We start from the raw sequence: 23,846 nt of genomic DNA, 5'->3' as shown, positions 1-23,846 counted from the left end.
TGTTAATTTCTGTAGTAATAGATGATGATCTCACCACAGGGAGATGAAGTAGAGGAAGTGCTGTTGCAGGGGGAGTTTTTCTTGGAATAACAGAAGGAAAGACAAGAAAACAGTGCCGACTTAACCTCAAATAAGGATGTAGTTTTTAATTCTTACAGAAGGATTTATGTGCTGGTTTTCTGGGCTTTATGGAGAGAGTCTTCATTAGAAATGTCTCAGGTGGTTTTGATTGAGCTGCAGGGAGAAGTATTTTGTGCTGTCTTGAATGGAGAGTTTGTGTGGAATCTTCTGATACGTGCTATGGCCCTGGTCTGTGGGAGGTTATTCTCTGTCAACATATTGCCATATAAAGAGAAAATGTTTTCAGTTTGTTTGTTTGTTTGTTTCTGATGAAGTGTTAGGATTTGCATGTGTTTGGTCTTTTGATATCACATTTTTCTGTAATGATGCAGCAAAAAACATGTCTCCTTGAGAGCAGACATGCATTTTTGTGCCTTGAAAGAGCAATTGTTTACTGAAAAGCAGTGCACAGAGCAGTGTATACACAGAGCAGTTACTACAGGCAGTGGTACAAGATGTCACAGTAGCAATTCTGAGTTCAGCATCATTAATGAGGAGTTACACAGTCAGGTTACATACATTTTTCATTATAGACCTTTAATTAGAAGGCTTTGGGCCTTTTTTTTCCCCATTTTTTATGATATTACATTGAACTTTTGCTATGGAATGGCTGCAGTTGCAAAATAGAAATTGATTTATGAATCTAACCTGAACAAAATATTGTTGAAGCTGCTATAGAGCTTGTTCCATTAATAGTGTGTTTCAACTGAAATAAATAAATGAAGTAGCACTAGAACTCCCTTTGAAGGCATTTTCTCTTTTTATATGGTAGATTTTATAGATTACTTCTCATATGTTACTTAACCTGCTGATTTACTCTCCCTTTTCTCTAAAAAGCTCTCTCTAAAACTTTTGCTCTGTTGAGGTATTCAGTGAGAGATCATCACCTGAGAAAGTGTATCTGGGATGAATCTGTAGGTCTGTTGTATAGAACACCTCAACAACATCAAGTTTCTGCAGTGATTTGCATAGAGTTTTAAGATTTCATAGATTTTAAGGAGCTCTGCTGAACTCTTTGGGAGAGCTCAACATTACTCAGAGTAAAGCAAATTTTCAGTTACATTCAAAGCAATAGGTAGAAGTCTGCATAGGTTAAATGTTAGATGCTGGGAAACAATTGAAGGTTTACTTCGAGAGAATATCTTAAATAGTAACAAAGCTCAGTGCATGCAGACTGTATGCTGAATATAGTTATGAAATTACTTAATAAACTTTTGTAGAATTCAGTGGAATAAGGGACTATTATCAGACTCCCTCCATAAGACTTTTGTACGCATAGAACTTTTACCAAACAGTAGCAAAAGCAAGCATCTTAAATTCCTGGTTGCTTGTTCTGGTAATGTGTATTTCATAGGTGTTCTTGTAGGGACTCATAAAGGCCTGAAGGTTCCTGGTAGTGCTGTCATTGCATAGTCAGCAAGCTTTTGCCTTTCCACTTACCTCATTTACTCTTAATAGCACAAAATAGAACGCAGTTGAAATTATGTATACATGTGATGCATTTTGATGGGGACTAGCACCTGCACAGCTTTTTGGTGCTCTCCGGCAGGATTGCAGGAGTTCGTTCTGGTTCAGACCCTTTGTGTGCTCAGCAGAGGAATGGTTAAGGCTGTTCGCTGAGTAGGTGTGGGAAATGCTAACTGAAAATCTGCTATTCCCGTGTTTTCCCAGAAATCTCCGTTTCTGACTAAATATAATCTTTTGCAGAAAACATCTGTTTTCATTGCAGATTTGTTAATATACCAAACAATTGAAAACAGAGCTCTTCTCACTTCCTCTCTGCTGTTTTGGTCACTAAATTCTTAGTGAAGACTTCTAGAGGTAAGCACTGGAATGTCATGTTTTATACTCAGACTGTATTTATGGGACCATTTCTGTAATTACTGTGGATTTTTATTCATCTTATACTTAAATTTTTTTAGTAGTAATGTGCTGAGCAGTTTCCAAAGATCAGCTTGTTAAACAAAAAATAAGAAGACACAGGCATTATTTTGATCTGTACCATTTACATGCATATAAATTATGAAATATATTAACAATGTCTATGAACTGAGAGTTTGTTAGAAACTTTTTTTTAAATAAAGTGAAGTTATAATCTGAAAAAAGGAATTTAGAAATCACTGTACTGTAAAATTTGAAAGTTTTATATTTACATGGTATGTTTAATTTTCATACAAAGCTTTTCATTACTATTCCACTGTAGGAACAACTAAGGATGTAAGTGTTGTTATCCTTATAGACCTGATAGTCATCCCAGAGTCACAGACTTGTAGAATTAACACACTCTTAAATGAATTTGTTTTGTTTGATACATACTAGCAATTAATGTACGCTAAACATTATCCTTTAAAACTCAGTTTAAAATCATGATCTGTTCCATGTGTGTTGTGTATCCCCAAAAAGAGATTGCGTAAATGCTTGTTGATTTTACTGGTGACACACAAACCACATAAAGGAAATCACCTCACTCTTACGTAGTCGTGCTGAGTCTGCAAAACTGACGAGCTGTGTCTAAATTAAGCGTAAGCAACTTAATGTGAATTTTTTGGTATGTACTCAGATGTTTTTGCTAGTTACTTTGCTGACCATTTACATATTTTCTAAGTAGACAGCATTGGTATATACAGTTTAAACGTGGCTTCTCAATACATTTAGATTTTATAACTCACTGAAATCTAATTTATTAGATGGCCCCTATGCCTGACAGCACCACTCAAATTATCTTGACCTACTACAGAGTTCCCATTGGCTGTGAAAAGATGAACAAATTATTAACATAACCAAGACACATCTACTACAGTTTTTTGTTTTCTTTGGAGAATATGGGAAGAGTTTTAAATATCTTTGCTTCCTACATGAAAAAACAGCTCCTTCACAGTTCTCTTGTAATACTCAACTGCATAGATTCACCGTATAGTAAGAACAGCCTTTACCTCATTTTCCCTAACAGCAAAACTGACCCTCAGCATTTAAAACCAAATGGAGCAACAGGGCCAACTTGAGAGAGATGCTTCCTTTCCATTACTGTTGTGCTTGCATTCTGCTGCTTGCTGCTTCTGTGCACTCACTTCTTTGTATATCTGTCATTAGTGGATGCTTCCTTCATATAAGTACTGTTCAATTAGAGAAGCAGGACACTGAAATTGAAATGTTAAATTTGTGAGGCTCTCCCACTTTTTTTTTCCTTTTCAGAGATGGTCAAATTCTTTAATTGCTTGGGAAAGCCAGTTGAAGGTATGCTAGCATCTTGTCAATATTACTTTTGGCTTTTTTTTTTCTTTTCATGTCCTAAGCAGATGCTGTTACTTCAGTCATTGGAAGCTATGAATGCTAAACATTTGCGACAGAAAAAGCCCGTACATATTAAACAGATTGGGTTTAGTAATTCCACTTACTAAACTGAAAAATCAGCATATGCAGAAGCTTTGGAAGACTGGAAATTAAGAAGTATTTGCCTATAATGTACAGGCACGTAAGATCTAGGGCAAAAAATGCTTTTCCAAATTATGATTAGGACAGTAATCCCAATCCCTGAAATTTGGGACTACCATGTTTTAGAATCAGAAGTTCCTGGTCTTAAGATATCAGAGAAATGCTGTGTCAACAGAATTCAAACACTGGAAAACAATGACAAAAAATGCAAAAAAGTTCACAGAAATTTTCACAGTACATCATCTAAATTTATAGTAATTCAAAGTAATTCTTCTAAATTCAGTATAGTTGGCACCCCGCTTTACTTGTCTGTAAAGTCTAACCCATTGATTTGTATTTTGTTTAATCATTTACTTTATTCAGGATTGCAAGATAGCATGTCCCTCTCCAGCTGAATTAGAAAATATTGTATTTATTAAACCGAAGTTGATAATACTTTTATAAATGCACATTCATTTTAGAGCTTGGGGACATCTGGATCTTGTAGCAAATTTATTGCTATGTGTACCTCATGTTGTATTTGCCTGAGGGTTTTGGCAGCTCAACCTGTATGACCTAGAAGGAGTAAAAAGCAGGTTTTTGTTTGTTTGTTTGTTTCTATAGGTGATGTACAGACCCAATCTAAAAAATCTTTGTAGAATTCTGTATGTGTTGCATAAAAAAGATTGTATGCAATTTCTGAGATTTTTTGCTGTTTTTTCATCTTTTCGCTGTTTTTTTTTTCAGAAAAATCTTGTGCACAGTACTCTGTGAGACTAGAATTACAATACCAAAAGTCAAAATTACTTAAACAGTGAAAATATAGACGATCCAAGAGGCAGAATCTATCTTCTATTCTTTATAAGCTGAGCAAATGTAACAGCAGTACTGAAGACAAAGATGTCACTCCAAATGTATACAGTGAATTTTACTTCCAAACATGATTTAGTTCTGAAAAGTGATGTGACAGTTTTGCTCAGTATTTCTGTAGCATTCAAAAGAAGATTCAGTAACTCTTTTGATGATTCATATCTAAATATCTTATACTCTTATTGACTACTCAGACCAACACAGCTAAAAAGGGAGAGAATGCACAAACTGGATTTATTTTCTTGTGCAGACTTGTTTGTTAGCATTCAGAGAGCCATTTGGCTACTTACACAATTTTAAGTCAGCTTGCACAGTTGTCACCAACGGCATCACTTTTGGGGCTTTTTTTTTTTGTGGGGTTTTTTTTTTTTTCTGAAAAGAATTACACAATTGTAATGAGGACAGTTTTGCAGTGAGAACTTATATTGCAAGAAGTGAAGCGTGCATGAGAAGTAGTGCTGGTTTACTACAGGAGCCAAGATTGGATAATTGGTGTGCATACATACACATACATGCGATATGTGTGTATATATATATATATATATAAGCCAGAACATCAAGTACTAATAAATTAAGAATTACAACTAGTCTAAGTGGAATCTCATACAGGTTACAATGTCTTATGACAAGCAGTTACTCAAATAACCATTTGGAGTCCTTAGGTTACTAACTTTCCATGTCTGTTTTACTTCAAAGCCTTTGAGAAGAAATGTAAAGGGCTGCCAGAGCAGCGTAAGTAAAGTGTGTGTTGACTTTTCAAGCTTTGCCTCTTTCCTGTGGGAGACACCATAGTTCTCAGTTTCTGGTAAGAAAACCACCGAGGTTCATTTTTAGAACAACCAGTTCTGCATCTGCATTTATCAACTTTTACGTTAAGGAAAGGATGTTTGCCTGGGTTGCTTATAATAAATGGTACCGGACATAGCCAGTGGGATGATAACTGTTATGTAAAGCTAAGGCTATGGTTTGATGCAACTGAAATTTAGTTGCTTGAAACTAATTTAACTGTTGTGTCACTGACAAGCGTAGTAGTATTATGTCTGGAATGTAACCTCACACAGAGAAGACAGAGGAAAAAGGTGGCTTGCCAACTATATGTAGTTATTGTTAAAATGTGCACAATGTTTTCTCACAAACAACAGAAAGAAAAAACCCTTTCATGTTGCATGAGGAAAATTAATAGAAACTCTTCATTGAAGTTAACTATTTGAGAGTTGTGTTTGTTCATCCCTGTGAAAGGTACAGGAGTAACATCCAGAAAGGCTTCAAAGGGATGGTTCTGAAATGGCCGCTTGAGAAATGATTGTGATTAAGAAGAGAGTTTCAAGGAAGATATTGATACTAGCGCATCACAAACAGCAATCAGTACATTTATCAGTTTATTCAAACCAAAATTCTTCTAGCCTTTTGTTAGATACAATTATTTTACTTCCTTCCTCTATTTTTGGCAACAGCATTTAAGATTAAGTAACAAAACTGTACTAAATTATTTTACATCCATCCTTGACCATACAAGGTTAATACGAATAATGTGAGAATTTGGATTAGCAAAAATCTCAAAGCTTTTAATTTGAAATTATTTCTTTGATAATGAATTGCAAAAGAAAAGTTTAGAGCACAGCACATATTAGCGGCTCCCTGAGCTGCTTTGCTAGTTCTCCTGTCTGGCAGTGTTTATTGTGCACAAGGTCAGAGTCTGAGGGAATGCACTGAGGCCCCCTAGGTGGCCCAGCAATGAACCACAAGGGCTAGGGCTCCATTACTGGATGGGCACCTGGGAAAACAGCTGCCCTCACTGTGAGCCAGGCATCTGGCCAAAAGCCCAAGAGTAAGGACTGGATGGTTTAACACAGAAGAGACAAAGGAGTGGAGCTGGCAGGGGCTTAGTAAAGGTAAGATAGGAGAGACGTAACATGCAAAGTAGAAACTATTATCCCTGAGCAGCCACTGCAATCTGCTGCTGTTGGCAGTCCCTCAGCACTTGGAAGGTAAGGGTCATAAAGATGTGAGTGTGATTCTATGATTCTATGAAAGATGTGAGTGTGATTATACAGAAGGCCCAGTATTTCTGTCCTTAACACTGGGCAGTACTTTCATTTCTCAATACCATGCTGTTTTCTCCACAGGGCTGCCATTTTCTAATCCTTTATCTTGTCTCTTCTGCATTAGTACTGTGAGGTCTGATTTTGAGACTAATGTTCAGCATTTTGTTAATAACATATGTTTTCAGTATTTGTATTTTTGCCTATTTTCAAACATATAAACAAAAAATATATGTAGGTATTTGAAACAAAGATGTCAGTAAGATGATGAAAAGCAAACAATTCTCATTTGATTTAAAAAATAGGAATATTCTGTGGTGAGTAATGTACCTGATCTGTTTCTCATTCTTAAAGGATCCATTTCATTTTAGTAAGGAAGCTATTGGAGAGTATTCATTATTTACATTCTTCTCCTTTCCCACTGAAAATCATGTTCTCTGCAAACATTAGAGTAAAATCTCAATTTTCTACACTTTCATTATTTCTATCTTTGATCAGCCTTCACATTTGAGCAGACTTACTACTCAACTAAATTAACAAAATAAACTCCTCCATTGCAGCAGAAATGGCATTAGTTTCACTAACCAGAAGTAAAATTACTAGTTGTCATTAATGGAGTTTATTTCATAGGAGTTACTACTTGTCTGGTTATCTTCTTAAATAATTATATAGGGACTCTCTCCTCTCGTTATTTCCTTTGCAACACATAACAAAGGTTTTGACTTGACCCTTTCTGCTTTGTTATCATAAGGTGTCTCTACGTGAATGGTACATCTGGATGTAAATCAGTGGTAAAAAGAGACAAAACTGCATTCAAAAAGTGTGAATGTTTGAATCTAAACTTCAGAAGTTTTATTCACATTTGGACCAGGAGCAGTCTGAAGAGTTGTCATGTGCATGTCTCTGCTCCAAACTGTGTTTTCAGTCTACCACCCATCTGTTCTCTTTGCTCTGAGGCTTGCGTTAAGCAACCACTGTTTTTACCTGTATGATGTTTACTTTTCCAGTTTTGGTTTTAGAGACTAGGTGCTATCCTGAAACAATATTAAATATTAATTAAAAATAATATTAAATATTAATTTAAACAATATTAAATCCTGAAGCAATTTCTCCTTTGATCTCCAGAGAAATATCACTTTGCTTCTAAAGTTTTTCAGTCTGCTTAGGTAAGAGGAATCCATTCCAAGACTGTTCGGTAGCTTTGTGGCTGTTTTGTAAGGTGTAAGGCGATAGTGACAAGAGGATGTTTTATAAATATGCACTGTGTACTTTAGATTACCAACATCACATAAACTAAAGCAGCCTCATTCCCACTGGTTTGTTACTATATAATTTTCCACAGTTATCTCCTACACTTAACTTTCCACAGTTCATTCTGCATGAGTACATGCTAAAGAGACCACACCAAAAGACTCCAAGCCCCATTTGGCTTCTGGGCAGTATATTACCCAGTGAGACTTTCTGGCATTGCTTCTAGCTATTTAAAGATTAATAGGTTGGAACAGAGGTTAGCAAGAACAATATTTGATCTTACCTCTGCAGTATGTTATTTGCTTACCATTGTCCTTAATGGACTAGAAAAAATCAGGACTGCTTAACTATACAGAATTAAATGAATGTTCATATTGTCCTTAATTAGATAAAACTCCAAGAAAAAGTAATTGTTACTATACAGAGAAAGAGGAGAAAATACTGCATGAAACATTTTCAGTACAAAATGTTAGGTGGTGTAGGGTACACACTGAATGAGAATTATAGCATGACAGTGTGTTATGACAGCAAGTAAAGTTATCTTTCTTACAGTATCTGAATAAACCTAAAAGGAAGTTTTGCCTTCCGTTTAAGTACTTCTGTGCATACTTAGTATAATTACGAAATGTTAACTGTTTGCAACACTTTTTCTCTTCTCTCAGTGTCCTAAATACAAGTTGTCTTGGTGCTGTGGATCACAGTAGTTTATATTGAAAATGAGTTGAACAGATATATAGGGAGCTACATGATGTACAAAAAACATTTCTTCCTATTTTGAATAGTTACAGGGATGAACTGAATAAAGGTAAAATAATAAAAGAACAATACCTGGCATCTTAAACTTGGAAATCAAAAACTGAATTTCATCTCCACTGTAGTTCTTACCAGGAGAATTACATCTCGTTGTTTCAACATGTTCTGTGTATTCTGACCCAAATACCCGCAGCAGGCCCTCCAGCCTGAGTGCAAAGTCTGGCCTTCATCTCTGATAAAGAAGTCACTGTTTCCCTTCTGTGATTATCACGTGTTTAAAATAAAAGATTCATAGAGTAGAAGTCATATTGCAAACTCCTTAGTAAGCAGTGACTTGCACAGTGACTTTCTTTGGTTGCGTTACTCATGCATACTGTTGCTAAATTAGAATAAGCTCACAGTATGGCTCCTGGTTTCATAAGGAGGACATAGCAGTGTTAGAAATAAAAATTGCTCAAAATCCTTTAAATCAAGCCAGACACTGTTGTCTTGCTTTGTTTTTTTTCCTAATGTTATAATAGTTTGCTTGATGTTGTAGTTCCAAACAAAATTATAGAATTGCTAATATTTTTCTAGATCTGAACTTCCAGATCCTGACCTCTGACTCACCCAATGACAATGAATACAGTTTAAAACTGGTGCAGTCCCCATCATCTCAGCATCTCTTTTGTCAAGGAAAAATCTCACCTCCCACAGATATTATTCCAAATGAAGTTTCAGATCCTGGAGGACAAGTTGAGGTCAGATTAGTTTTTCTTGCTACGACAGTTTGAATTCATGATGCCTTTACTATAAATCAAGTATAAAATTGCAGCTCTGAGATTAACACTCCCTCTCCATTCAGAGCCTTAGGATTGTCTACGTAGTTTGAAGAAAATTATCAGAAGAGATACTTCTATGAAGACTTGTCACTGTTTTCTGGTGATAGGTGATTTTTGGTTGTTTTTTGTTGTTGTTGTTTGTTTGTTTTGTTTTTTGAGGCAGTTTTTAAGTCTGTACAACTCTGGTCCATTTTAATAGATGCACTCATTAATGAGGAATATATTCCATTAATAATTAAACATAACTGTGCTGTGAGCTGCAATTTGCATTTGTTAAAGCCAAACAAAATGTCTCTGGCCCCTTAGGAATAAGCAGGGAAAAACTTCATGTGTATGAAGTAGGAGTGTGGAATCAAAGTAACAAAATAAAGTGAGTGAGGTCTGAGAGAACAATTGGATAACTACAGTTAGAGATTACTTTGAAATTACACATGTTAACAGGTGAAAATGCAAAATAACATTTTTGCTTGGAGCACTCTGAGCAGTTTGATGGTAACCTCCTTTTAAGTAACAATTTTCTAAAGTCAAGAAGTGTTTCATGCCAGGCAGTATTTCTTTGCTAACAAGGGGAGATAATAGTCATGCCAGTGACCGTCATTCTTATAGAATAGAATCATAGAATCTTCAAGGTTGGAAAAGACCTCCAAGATCATCCAGTCCAACCATTCACCTATCACCAATATTTCCCACTAAACCATGTCCCTCAGTACAACATCTGAGTGTTTCTTGAACATCTCCAGGGACGGTGACTCCACCACTTTCCTGGGCAGCCCATTCCAGCACCTGACCACTCTTTCAGGGAAGCTTTTCCTAACATCCAACCTGCATCTCCCCTGGCACAACTTGAGGCCATTCTCTCTGGTCCTGTCATTAGTTACATGAGAGAAGAGGCCAAGCCCCACCTCTCCACAACCTCTCTTTAGATCGTTGTAGAACTATAAGGTCTCCCCTGAGCCTTCCCTTCTCCAGACTAAATAATGCCAGTTCCCTCAACCGCTCCTCATAAGACCTATGCTCCAACACAGTACTCAAAGTGTGGCCTCACCACAGCAGAGCACAGAGGGATGATCACCTGCTCCTGCTAGCAACACTACCTCTTAAACAAGCCATCATGCCACTGGCCTTCTTGGCCACCTGAGCACACTGCTGGCTCATGTTCAAATGAGTGTTAACCAACACCCCCAGGTCTGTTTCTTCTGCACAGTCTTTCAACCAATCTGCCCCAAGCAAGCCTGTAGTGTTGGCTAGGTTTGTTGGGGCCAAAGGGCAGGACCTGGCAGTTGGTCTTGTAGAACTTCATTCCACTGGGCCCAGCTCAGGGATCCCCCATGCAGATCGACACCTCCTCCCAACTTGGTGTCATCTGCAAACTTACTGAGGGTGCACTCAGTGCCCTCATCCAGGTCATCAACATAGATGTTGAACAAGACAGGCCCCAGTACCGACCCCTGGAGATTATGAAATAGCATGAGAATACAGCAAGAGGAAGAACCTCTTTTCATTCTGCGTGTACATAAGTAAGGATGTTTTCTAGACCATGGGATTAAAAATATTTTTAATTATAAATCTGAAAATAGCATCAATCCATTCAAACCCATACCTACTATGCAGTTGCCGTGCAATACCTGTAGAACTTGTCTTCCAGAAATCACTTTGCTCTTCTGTAAAATGGCTTGTGTTTATTTTATGGGCACATCATCAGACTTACCTGGCATTTGTTTCTAAGTCACTTCAACAAAAGCAGATATTATGCATTTAAATAAATGCTGAATAATAACACTGTTCTTGTAGTAGTTCAGTGGAGGTGATAAAGTATCCACTTTCTTCTGCTGAAAGGTAAGTAATTCTTTTTCTAGAAATGCCTTATGGGCCTGTCATTGAGAAATAGGTCAGACATGAAAGGAATTTCAGGCCTAAAGGCCTTGGGTCTCTTCAACCAGCTCTACCACCCTACTCAGTGGGTGGCAACGTTTGCAGTAAATCCTTGAAGCTAGAAAAAGGAGTTAAGGAGGAGAAGAAACACTTCTGTCCAAAGCATTTAAAAACTAAGAGTAGTAGGGAATTTGGAGTATGACAATACTCAAGCAACAATATACCAGTACCAGCATATTTTCTTAATCTGAAATTGGTTGTGTTCCTAGTTGTATTATATTCAGAAATTTAGCAGTGAATTCTGCTTATTGTAGCATCTCCAGTAATATGGTTTTAGAAGCTCCACATATTAGCTATAGGGATCACACAGATTACATATATGTATTTTTAGCTCTTCCCAGCTGAATATCCTTTCTTGAGATATTTGCGTGTATTCTAAGTGCTGCTGCCTGAAAATTATTGTGCAAAACCATTTGCCATTTCTTAAAGACAGTCCTTAAGGGAAAATACGATCATAGATTCAGAAAAATCCTAGCAGGGAAATAACTGAATCTATGAATCTGTATATCAGTATTCTTAAAAAGGATGACCTTTTTACCAGCAATTGGGAAAGCAAAGAGAAAATCTAACCATGTGTTTGCAAGAAATTGGGTAGCATCCCTTTCTTGCCTAAAAGACCAACAGAAGAATAGAAATGCAAAACAGCTTGCCCAGGGTTGATGAGCTGGGCAGTGCTGGGAAGCAAACTGAGGACTCCTTGAAACCAACAAACCTATTGATCTGCCATAAAGACACTGCCTTCAGAAGCAAGTTCTTTGCTCTTTTAGATATAAGGTCCCTGCCCATGTGGATGTCTTTATATTGTACATGCAGTAAGTAAATAAACAAACAAACAAAATATTTAAGTGAGAATCTGCTGCCAGCTCATTTAAAACTGAACTCGTGACTGGTATCACCATTGATCTGAAGAATCTTCTGTTTTATAGCACCCTTGTCTCCCTTTTCATGGCATCCAGGAATTTTAAAGGAAGTGCAGCAATTACAGTGAAATACAAGTTAAGAGTTTTGACAATTTAGACAAAGCAGAATGGGAATGCCACTTAAACAAGATAGAGATAAAATTATTATTTTTGCTTTAAGAGAGTATTATTCAATTGCATGAATCCAGATAATTTTCCTTGTCTTGCAGTCGTAAGTAGTGATTCAGTTTACCCAGTGGCTCTTCATAGCCTTCAAAGCCTGAGCTTGCACTTTGTACTTTTGGGAAGAGAGACATGTTGCATGAAATGTGACCTCTGAACAACTTTCCCACTAGAGCAGAAAGCTTCCTTTCTCTTCCAAGGTGCAGAGCAGCAATGCCTGTCAGCTTTTCCTCACTCTGAAGTGAGTTTCTTGCCTTCTCAGTTGAAACAACTGTAGATTCTAGGCTGTCTTTCAGCTTTATCAGGCACTGCCCTTGCTCTTTACATAGCTTTGTGCATTTTCCACAAGTTCACAGATCTTATTCCTCTCACATATATCTTTTTTTCAGATGGTTGTTGGTGAACCGTTTTTGCTCAGTTTTCCCTTCACTGAGCTCAGGCCAATAGCAGGGCACCACAGATGAACATGTAAATACACAAACAGACTGCTAATCAACCATCCAGCCAGACACACGGTAAAGAAATGCTCTGTTAAGTATCCAGCAGGTTACTTAGAGCAGTCTGTTCTTCGTATGCATAAGGATTAGATGGTTAAATGGTTGTTGCAGGTTTTTACTTGTTTGTTTCTTTTGCAATTCTTTGCTCTGCGTATTTTAGAACTCTCATTCCATTGCCGGTATAGTTTTGTATTTATATTACTGACAATGACTACAGAGGTAGTCGTAGTCTTCTGGAACACTGACATCTGCTGGTAGTTCAAAGTCATGATATTTAGATAGAAAAGTAAAGCTATCAGTCAAATCAGGCTGAAGACATACTCTGACTATTCACTAAGTCCAGCTTTCATTTTAAAACTGGTAGGGTTCTAGTCACAGTAATGTAATTAAAAGATGCATCTTGCATAGCTACTTCTTTACGTGTGCAGCCTGCTGTAGGGGGCCTGCTTTGCAGGGGGGTTGGACTCGATGATCTCTGGAGGAACCTCCCAACCCCTACAATTCTGTGATTCTGTGGTGCTTCTCACTCTGTAAGCTGCATCTATAAAAAGTTGTCACCGTTTCCATTGTACTATCAGATAATGTGTGGTTGTTTATAACCTTTGTGTTGAAATAAAGATTGAAAGACTTCCTGATTGATACTGACTACCTATGCACCTGTGTATATGCCGCTGCATAATTGCCTTAATAGCAACATTAATATTTTCAATGTTATGAGTAGTAAACACTGCAGTTGCAACAAAATGCAACATTCCATAAGCTGTATGTAAAGAGCAGCAACATGCATTGTAAGCTCTGAGCACTAACTCCTGTTGTTTGGTTAGTGCTCCCTTCTGCTTACATATATGTTATTACCAGTTCACATTAATCTGTTTTTATAGCAATTTCTTCTATGTCAAATAAGATTCAGTAGGAGTAATAGTAATGTTTTTATCAGACATTCTTTTAGCAATGTGATGATGATATAAAGAAAAATTCAAGCATTCTTGATGACAAACCTCCTTTCAAAAAATATGAACCAATATAAAAAGTTATCAGAAGTGATACATATGTAGTGCTTCCCTCTTTTATGTCTTTCCATATTTGTGATTGAAGAGTGGATTGAAAGTACTAGCTGTTAGCAAATTCATACATTTTTCACAAAGTAATTTGAGTTGAGGTGTGGAAAAGAGTATTGAAAGCCACATTCATAATTCATCCCCAGGGCTTTCTTGTGATTTCCACAGAGCTGCAATAACTTAAAGAGAGCATTTTGAAAATCAGGTTAGGCTGACGAGAGGCAATCTCATGAATACTGTCATTAGCAGCCAAGATAAGTTACTGATTGAGAAACAGAGCCGCTTGTTAGCTAACCTTGAAATAGCACTTAGTGGGATTACTTCAGTTTAAAATTAAGCAAATTGCTCAGCAAAGACCATACATTCCTGAGCGATCTGAAATAAGAACTCCAGCAATGTAAAGCTATCCAGCTTTTGGCTGCCTCAGTCTACCCTGCAGTCAAGAGACTCAGCACAGTAAGTCAGCAGAAAGTTATTTGCTCTTTTGTCAGTTCAGTTTTCTGCAAAATCAACATACAGCAGCAGCTGGAGGAAAGGCCTGACAAGCACTGGCTCTAGCACAAGGTGAGGAATGGGACTGCAGGGATGTGTGGGCCCCTGTCACTGACAATTAGGGAAGTCTAGACTGCTATGAAAACACAGTCTTTTACATTAATGCTCAGTTTCCATTCCCACGGAAATCCATTAACAACTGCTACAGATTCACTTGGGAACAGACTTTTATTCTTGATTATTTACCATATCCAGAACTGTGCAGAAATACATTTATCTCGTGACTTACCCGCTAGAAAGAAAGTAAAATTCAGTTACATAAAGGGTTTTGTCACCCAGAAGGGGTGGGAATTAATGTGATTCCAGACAATTCCCCCAGAACTTCACTGAGCTCAGAGTAAATTCTTTGTATATTGCAATATGTTTTAATCAAACTTGCCCAGACATTACAAAATGTGAAGGTTTATGAACATATTTTGTGGAATTATCAGATAATATCTTCAGAGTTTGAATATATATATTTTCAGAACACAACAACTAAATTTTCCAAGGAAATAATACAGAGCTTGCTTTCATGTTTTGTACATTTTACAAAAGAATGAACAAAACTATAAATGCTAAAAAAAAAATGTAAAGGAAAAATAACAAAACTAAGGGCAGGCAGTGGCAATAGCAGTAGAAGACACAGTTAGAGAAAGGAAGAAGAACTTGACTTATCCCACTGATTTCTGGACAGATAGTCCACCAGGATAATAATGCCCGGCAAGACAAAAGGCAGCTGTAAGCTCTGCTTTTCTATCTGATGACTGTATGAGTTAGTTTCCTTTTAATATGCATCTAGCCATCAAATTCACACAGTACATCTAGTGACATATTTAAAATTAGAGTGTAATTACAGGTGCTGCAGAGACCAAGCAGCACTGTGAGAAAGCACAGAGGTGTGGTAACCAGGGATGTGTTGGGAGGATGGCGGCGAGGCTGGAGGTGCAGTAGTTAAGAGTTTCCCAGAGCACTCCTTGGGCAGTGCCCTCACTTGCTGCCTGGGAATGGTCTGTGCTACTGCATGCCAGGTTTAGAGGGAATAGAAGCCATCTGACATAAGTCGCAAATTTTTCCTTTCTAAAACCACAGTTAAATAGTTAAATATAATCACCCACTCTACCTCATTTCCTTGTGGGCCACTCTTCAGGTATTTTTGCCCTGTTAGTCTCAGAAACTCTTTCCTAGACCTCTGTTTCCATGTCTACCTATACATAAGTATCACAACCAGTCTTTCAGTTTATCTACTGCTAAATAGACTGCTGAAAATTATTCTTTTTCACATGTAGCAAAAAATTAGGAAAAACTATATATATATTTGCTGTGAATATATCTTGCTCATTTTGTGGTCAGTGTGCAGCAAACTATCCATCTACATACTTTTTTTCCTCAAATTACTTAAAGGTGACAGCAATGTATTTCAGTGCAAACATGTCAGGATGCTTGTGATTAAGTGCATTCTTCATAGAGCAGTGCTATATAGAAGACTCATGGTTCAGCATTTCTTGCAATCCCATCATGTATTTCTAGCCTTCATATGACATCATTGGCAACATGGCAGTTTTGAAATAATCCCATTGTTGGAGAATGAATGGCAGCTGCTTTAATAGCTCTCTGTGTCTCACTGAGAGAACTGAGCACACACACACAATAAAAATAATAATAATAAAAAAATCCAGAAATAATCTAAAGCTTCTGCAAAGCGGCCAAGAACATCTCCCACCCAGTTTCAAATAGAAAACCACAACAGTGATGCTTTATTCACACCCTATTTGTAAATACCACACCTCAGGTTTGCAAATAGAATAGAACACACAAGGTTTCACGAGGTGGCTGCCAGCAGACAGGTTTTCAGCCAGCTGTAGAAACCAAGCCTGTGTGTTTTCCACAGACCTCCACACACCCAGCAACGGGTGCCTCAGAGAAGAGCTTCCTCACACAAGGGAAGGGTTTAGAAACCTCTGACTGGTGTTCTGGTGAGTCACAGGATCACAGGATATCCCGAGATGGAAGGGACCCTCGAGGATCGTCGAATTCTGCCTCCACACAGGACCACCCAAAACCCAAACCCAACGTATGAGAGCATTGTCCAAACACTCCTTGAACTCCAACAGCCTAGGGCCGTGACCACTGCCCTGGGGAGCCCGTTCCCCACTCTCCGGTGGAGATCCTTTAACCAATTCCCACTCAGACCTGGGCTGTCTCGCCGCACCACGCACTTATTGGTACTTACGTACCCATCCTCCCAACCACCGTCACTGCGCTCCCTTCCCGGACCCGCCCGTGGCCCCTGGAGGCGGGCCATGAACCACCCCCGCAGCCGGGCCGGGCCGGGCCCGAGCGTGGTGAGGGCAGCGAATTCCCGGGGGAAGTTTGTGCCTCGCTGCGCCCCGTACCGCCCCAAGCTCTCGGCTCCACGTTGGCCGCGCAGGCGCAGCGACGCGTTCACCTGCTGAGGGAGGGGGGACCCGGGTAGGGGGAGGCGGTGGTGACCGAGCAGGGCAAGGGCTGAGACCCATTGCCATCTCACCGCAGGGGGCAAGAGAAGAGGAAGAGGAGAGCAAGGAGGACGACGACGACGAGGGAGGCAGTGCGCTCTCCTCGTCGCCGGACCCGCCGCCATGTTCAAGAAGCTGAAGCAGAAGATCAGTGAGGAGCAGGCGCCGCCGCGCGGCGCTGGGGGCCGGGCCGCCCCCCTCCAACCTCAGGTACCCGAGGGGCCCGGCGGGCGGCGCGGCCTGGCGGGGTGGGGGGGGGGTGCATGGGGCCTGACCTGCCACGCAGTGGGAGCGGCCCGGGGGTTTCTGAGGGCCGGCGGGGGAGTGGCGCCGCGCAGCTCCCTCAGCATGGGGCGCTCCGGCGGCACCTGCGGGGCTCTGCGCCCGCTGCCGGCCCTTCGGAGGCTGACTGAGAGGTGGGCTAAAGGTCTCGGTCTTGAACGTCGCGCCGAATGAGACACTGGGGTGCAGGGAGTGCGCACTTCGGTATGCGTTGGAATTTGTAACTGGGTGTTGAGATCGCTTCTCATTCTGGTGTCTGCCCTTCACATTCCCGAGTCCCTTCCGCTTCCCTCATTTGGAGGCCTGCTTTGCTCGCCTTAGCCCCATGCATGCTTTTTAAAGGTGGAAAAGCTGACAAAAATTTTGTTCTCAGCTTTACATTTTTTCTTTAGTGATAATTTTGTTAGCTTTTTTTTTTCTTTTACTTACTTGTACCTTGTATTTGTATTGGTTTCTAGAAACTACGTTTCATGATGAAGTACTGTGTGTTCAGTTTGCTGTGTGCAGTCTTTGGTAGCGGCCGTGGCCAGAAACGTTGTGATGATTTTGCTCGTGCTGAAGCAGAAATCTCTGTGCCAGTGCAGAGCTGAGTAGAAAGACCTTGACAAGTTAACTTTACTTCATTAGAGTTTGTGCTGAGACAGATACTGTCAGCCTGTGCCTCTTGAAGTTTTTGCTGGGTTAGGTATCCTTTAAATCTTGGAATCTAGCAGACTAAAAGTGCTAGCTAACTAGCATCGTGCTAATGGCAGGCTGCAGGCAGCAACTGCGCCCTTCTGACAGATCAGCCATCAGCTGCCTGCTCCTGGGCTGGGTGTAACATGATGCATGGGTGATCTGGCATTGTGTGGTCTCATAGTTTCGACCCTGCTGACATTCATCTACTTAATGTTTGTTTTAATTGCTTATTTGTCAAGTAGGGGCAGTACTTCTGGAGATGAATTGTCTACAAAGCTGTTTGTAGCTTGTCAAGTTTCATTTTAAGCCGTTTCATGTCTATTCATTTCGGGTCTTCTCTAGAGAGTTAAAAAGTACATTTTTGTCACAGTTAGCTCAGAATAGCATACTGAGTTGGCATGTGTGCTGAACTTTCAAGTACAGTGGAAAGAGAGCTGCAGAACTTACTTACAGCCATATCACAATACTTTGTACGCAGTATTGCCACCCAGTTGGTGGGACACTCATTACATGTTAGTGTTTTCACTATATATGAGTACTTACTAGAAATCAACACTGCAGATAAATTTGGGCACAAATGGATGTGGTTGCATTTCCTTATTTTTCTTTTCTCACATCTGCAGCCAGCAGTTCGATACATTATAGTCTTTACTTGGTTGTTAAAGTTATCAGTGCTAACATTTATCCATGTTAAGTCTTATGAAACATAAGACACTTTCACCCAGTCTGCATTGCTATGGGCAGAATGTAACTAAAAGGTTGACATGAATGGAGGAGCAGACAGAACAAGAAGAGATTTTTGTTTGTGTGTGAAATAGCTTTCTTGCGGTATTGCTTATTGTTTGATTGATCTCTGGTACTACTAGCAGGAAATTGGCATTAAATTTGTTCCTAAAAGTTAAATAAACTGATCTGTTAGTTCCTGTGCCTCATTTCAAAGTAGATTCTGTAACTGAGGAAGGAGGGCGAAGGTACTGAGACCTGTAGAATGTAGTGGAGTCCTGCAAGGTGTTGGAAGTACCTCTGTTTCCTTGCTCTTGGTGGATACGTAAATGAACTGCGTTCACTTTACAGTGTGCTATGTCATCACAGAGACTATGGGATACCTACTAGTGAAATACTTTCAACCCAAGTTTTCCAAACATTCAACATTTTTTGTTCTGTGGGACTTGTATCTGCATTCATTTTTGTTCTTTTTGTTCCTGTACCCTGTCATAGGGAGGCCTCACTTGTCATCCCCTCTCAGGGACACAGAACTTGTCAGCTGTGCTCTAGCTGTGGCGTCTGAGCCTGTATTTACCACTCTAACACTGATTAAATCCACAGGCACCATTTCTCCCATCATAACATTCATCTGAAGGCTTTTTCTCACAAAGTCTTTGTAGGCCTTCCTCTTCCATGTCAGTGGTTAGCTAATGGATGTTAGCTCCCTGCATCTGAAAATCTGTCTGATGGAGGACACATCAGCTTCTGACTGCTGACAGGGAGAAAAAAACTGCTTTTGCAGTTGCAGGCATCCGTTTGATCTTCCGAACTTCAGTTCCGGAATTGTGCTGTTCGTTGCATAGGATCAACGGCTGCTCCTGCTGCCCTGCGTAGTGCCCCTGAAATGGCTCAGGATTGTCCAGAGGGATGAGTGCATGCAGCAATAACAAATGCAGAACCACCCAGGGCAGAGCAAAGACTTTCCTTCATACTCCTTCTTAACAGCAGCTAAGTGCTGATGAACATTTGGAAACCTTTTACACTCTGTGTGGTGAGGGCTAGAAGATGTCTTCTTCATATAACTTGCTTAAACTAGATAGTGGAAGGAAGAGGAGCGCGGGCTACTGGCAGGAATAGGTTGCTGTTGTTGTGACTGAGATCCTGACATTCGTGTTTCAGAGCATCCAGTTCAGTCGTGGTCTTGAGGTAGACATTTCATAAGGAAGAATTTATATATGCAATCTAAATGATGGTGCTGCAACAAAGTGTGGAAGGATTTGAGACTTTTTTTTTTCTTGGTAACCCCGTTTGTTAGTTCGGGTTATGTTATTGCATTTATCGAAAGAGCAGTCTCACTCATTAGTTTCTTTGTATGTAAAACTTGCTGATATTTTAATGTTCCTTACTTCAGTACTGAAGTTCTCCAGGTGAATGTTGAAGCATGAGGCTGGCGAGCTACTCTTGGGTTGGCTTGGCTTGTTGCAACCTCACTCAGCATGGAGTTGTGAAATGTCTTTGAATGGATATTCAGTACTGACAGGAACAAGTTTGTATTGTCATCAGAAAATGAGTCATGTTCTGCCGCTTCCCTTTTGCTTAGATTCTATTTTATTTTGAACAGTCTTTAAAAGTTTTTCTTTTGTCAGTTTTTTTAGTTTTTTAATGAATTTCTTAAAGGAATCAGATGGTACTCCTTATATAAATGATCAAATGCCTGTCAGCGTGCAAAGTTTTTGAGCCATAAACTAAACATTAATATAAGCATAACACATAAATAGTTTAAACAAGTGTTAATATACACTTGTATTATGAAGCTGGAGTTTCGAGTCTGGACTGAGCACCATGGTTGCTAATAATCAAAATAAGTATTTTGTTGCATGCTTTCATGGCTGTTTCATAACATTTTATGCTGTGGAGACTTTGTTTTGGGTATAGTCATCACAGATAGTATAGGAAGCTGATTTTGGTTTCTTTGAAAGGAAGATGTACACCGGGCTTTACTGACATGTTATAGATAGTAATTGTTAAAATAAATGACAGCATGGAATAATTAGTTTTGAACTGGTAATGTTATTACTTGTTGATATATGTAATTTCTGTATAGGTCCCTCCCAAGTCTCCTCCACTGTCTGACAAAAGAAGCAGATCATCTTCATTGGCAGAGCAGAATGATGAAGGCACTTTAACACCAGACAAAGAGGTCAGTTGAGAACTAACTTTCTGTATTTTTTTTAGCTTTAATATTTCCTTTAAAAACAACAACAACTTTGTATTGAGTAACATTTTTGTTTGTTTGTTTCTCAGTCTATTTCTTGTGCATTTATACACAAGAGCAGTCTTATAGGTCAAATCCCATAGTGTTGACTGCTTGTGAAATGGAACTTTAAGCTGTAGTGGTTAACTCCCAGATTAAGAAACTTTTAAAATCTTTCTTCAAGTTTTAAAAATATTATCCCTGAACTAAACTCAGTAAGCTACTGTGACAGAAGTTGCATTCAGAGAGATTATTTCTTTTGTCCCTTTTGTTTGAAAAGTTAGGGGAGTTCTGTTAGCTGTAGGGGTGAATTAAGGCAGAGTAGCCTAAAGTATTACAGTGAGCACTTATCAGTGTTTCTGACCATACTAGTGGTAATTATCAAATTTCAGAACAGTCTCAAAACAAACAAACAAACAAAAAAAACTACCCACAAACAAGAAAACACCAGCCTAAAAATATGGGCATAAAATATGATTAAATTTGCAGTGACTTACGTAAGCAAACTGGAGATAATCTGCACTTGTCCTTGTTCAGATGGAGTACTGTGGGTTTTGCTGGTTTTTTCTTTTTTTTCTTTTTTTTTTTTAATGGCAGGATTTAAAATAAGTGTAAGAAGACCTGATTTAGAGAATGGGAAAAGACTGGAGCGGTAAAGCAGGGAATGCTGGTGATTCTGTGCAATTTGTCAGAGGAGATTTTAAGCTCCTGGCTATAAAACAAATTTTCTGGTTTTGACTGGGGAGAAGAGAAGATACACTTTCCTACAGTGGGCCCATCTACTTCAATTTTTAACGCATTTTTGTCAGATGTTAACCAGTTATCCTGAAATTTGTCTTAGATTGTTGAAAACAGTACCAGTGATTACAGCTTGACAGTGTGTACTGTCACTGTCAGACACTGTTTTCTGTAGTGATAGCGGCAACAAGGTGAAGGCTATCTTGTGGTTTTGTTTTGGGCTTTAGATCAGCATTATTAAGTTTTCTAATAAATGTTTTTTGTTTTTTTTTTTCTGTACTGTTGTGTATATATAGAATGACTTCCATTTGTGACTGGAGGAAGGCTTTCCCTTAACTGGTACTCCATAGTGTCAGCAAGCGGTGTAACCCCTGACAAATTATTAAGCATTTTAGCAAAGTACTTTTTATTTTTGTTTTAAGTGCCTCAAGACAACTACTAGAATGTGATAAAGGTTAAAGGAACAATTTGACTGGGGTGGTAAGACACTTTTAAGCAGCAAAAGCTTAGTGGAATATGCTTAGTGAAGCTCTGAGACACAGGGATGTTTCTGTGTGACTGATTAACTGGGTTTTGTCTCATTGATTTGGCACTGTCAACAGAAAATTTTCCTCAGTTTTCCATGGCAAATAATAAGGGAAAAAGTAAGTGGTTACACTCCTCTTCCCTTTTATTATGCAAGTACCAACTGCTTTGTCCACTCAAATAGTAAACTTACTCAATGAGTCAAACTCAGAGTAGTTTTCTTTAACTTGTATTTAGTTTTGGGAATGGCTGCTTTTAGTCTCTATCTGAAGAAGGTTCATGTTCCTAAAAGCTTATCTTCTTCTTTAGTTGATTTAATAAAAAATATTAAAACAAACAAACCCTATCTCTCTTCGTCATTCTGATAACGTAGTATTTTAAGAAATAAAAATATTTTCAAATATTATCGAGCTCTTCTGACTTTACCTATATATCTGTATGTATCAATGCTTTCTGCACTCTTCTTCATTTCTGCCAATTTTGCCTTCTGGTGTTTCATTTGATTTTATTATGCCTCAGTTTCTTTTTTCTAGTTCAAGACAAACAGGAGAAGCAAAGAATCCCCCACAGGACATGTCAGGTTTTGCTGGAAGAACATTATCATGCTCTCAATACAGTAATTACTCTTGGAATGATCAGAGAGAGAGAGGGGCGGGGGGAAGTAAGATTAAGAATGGCAAGAGTACTAGTGACCCTTGATTTACAGTTATCCCTTGGCATAGGGAGTTGTTATGAGAATTTTACGTACAAAACACATTCTGTAATTAAAATTCAGAAAGCAGTGAGGGTGCTAAGGGAATGAAAATCTCTGTTTTTTAATAAGGACTGTTTTCATGTCAAAAGGAGAATTTTACTAAAAGAAAGGTAAATGATGCAAAAGCTTCTTTTTCCAAATATTCCTTATAAATATTAAGACTGGTTAAAAGCAAAAAGTCTTTCAAGTGTATTTGTTGAACTTTCCTAAAATTCAGTTCAGTGGCAGTATTTGTAGTGCTTAAAAATAGATGCAGATACTACAGACCATCTCTGAAAATACACATACTAAGAAGGAGGAGAGCATTTTAAGCAATGTTATTGTTTGATCATTCATATCTTATTACATATGGTTGTCAGTGGTGTTACAAAGAACTAATGTTAGACAACATTTAATTCACTGAAAATTTTTGGCTTTGAAAAATGCTGTAATGTTTCTGTAGTACATAAATGATTACTAACCAACTTGGTATAGAAACTTAAACAAATAGAACTCTGCGTTTTCTCACCTCTCACTGATATATTTTAGTATGTATAGATTAATAGATATTTTAATAGATACATGTTTTCAGACTTTTGGTGCTACAATATCAAGGCTACAGGTATTGTATGTGAAAACTTCGAGGTAAATTCAGTATTTTTAGAATTCAAAAAAATCAGAGTGAATTTAAATTGTAATTGGCAGTAATAACTTGATCAAAGATTACAATAAAACCTTCAAACATTCTTGCTTGTAATTCTTCACTGATGAGTTTCCTTTTTTTTATTTTTTATTTTTTAATTGAGAATGCTTTCAGATTTTAAAAACTTCTGCACTTCATTTATGGAACACTAGCATAAGTTTCTTTTGTTCCTGCTTTCTTTCTTCTTTGACTTCTATTTCAATGAAGCTATGACTCTCCATGGAGGATACAGAGAAGCTCACTTTGTTTTCTGTATAAGGGAAAAGCAGAAGTCTCTTCTTGCAAGTGCCTTGCAAAATATGGATTGAATGTGAAATAAAAGCATATATTGATACTTAGCTAGAACTTCTTCAAACAAGTTG

The 23,846-nt window shown here is 38.6% G+C and overlaps 2 protein-coding genes across 13 annotated transcripts in view; one reads left to right on the top strand and one right to left on the bottom strand.

Annotated features, from left to right (window-relative positions):
• Nucleotides 1–16,651, bottom strand: part of LRRFIP2 (LRR binding FLII interacting protein 2) — a 68,732-nt gene extending 52,081 nt beyond the window's left edge. The window contains exon 1 of the mRNA XM_046938161.1: nt 16,606–16,651. The gene's annotated coding sequence lies outside the window, so the exon portion shown is untranslated. The remainder of the gene's footprint in view (nt 1–16,605) is intronic.
• GOLGA4 (golgin A4) overlaps nt 1–23,846 on the top strand; it is a 79,119-nt gene that overhangs the window by 1,037 nt on the left and 54,236 nt on the right. For 2 of the 12 annotated variants that reach the window (XM_046938146.1, XM_046938141.1), the window contains exons 2-4: nt 1,850–6,293; nt 16,904–17,076; nt 20,636–20,731. In XM_046938146.1, the coding sequence (XP_046794102.1) occupies nt 16,990–17,076; nt 20,636–20,731 (183 nt within the window). In that variant the 5' untranslated portion in view covers nt 1,850–6,293; nt 16,904–16,989. Of the gene's footprint in view, nt 1–1,849; nt 6,294–16,660; nt 16,714–16,903; nt 17,353–19,534; nt 19,583–20,635; nt 20,732–23,846 lie in introns of those variants that run through there. The other 10 variants (XM_046938148.1, XM_040688718.2, XM_046938149.1 and 7 more) reach the window with 7 other exon arrangements.

Source organism: Gallus gallus, chromosome 2 (assembly GCF_016699485.2).
Source record: "Gallus gallus isolate bGalGal1 chromosome 2, bGalGal1.mat.broiler.GRCg7b, whole genome shotgun sequence".
In the NCBI taxonomy this organism is placed as follows: Eukaryota; Metazoa; Chordata; class Aves; order Galliformes; family Phasianidae; genus Gallus; species Gallus gallus.
This window is presented reverse-complemented; position numbering and strand designations above follow the sequence as displayed.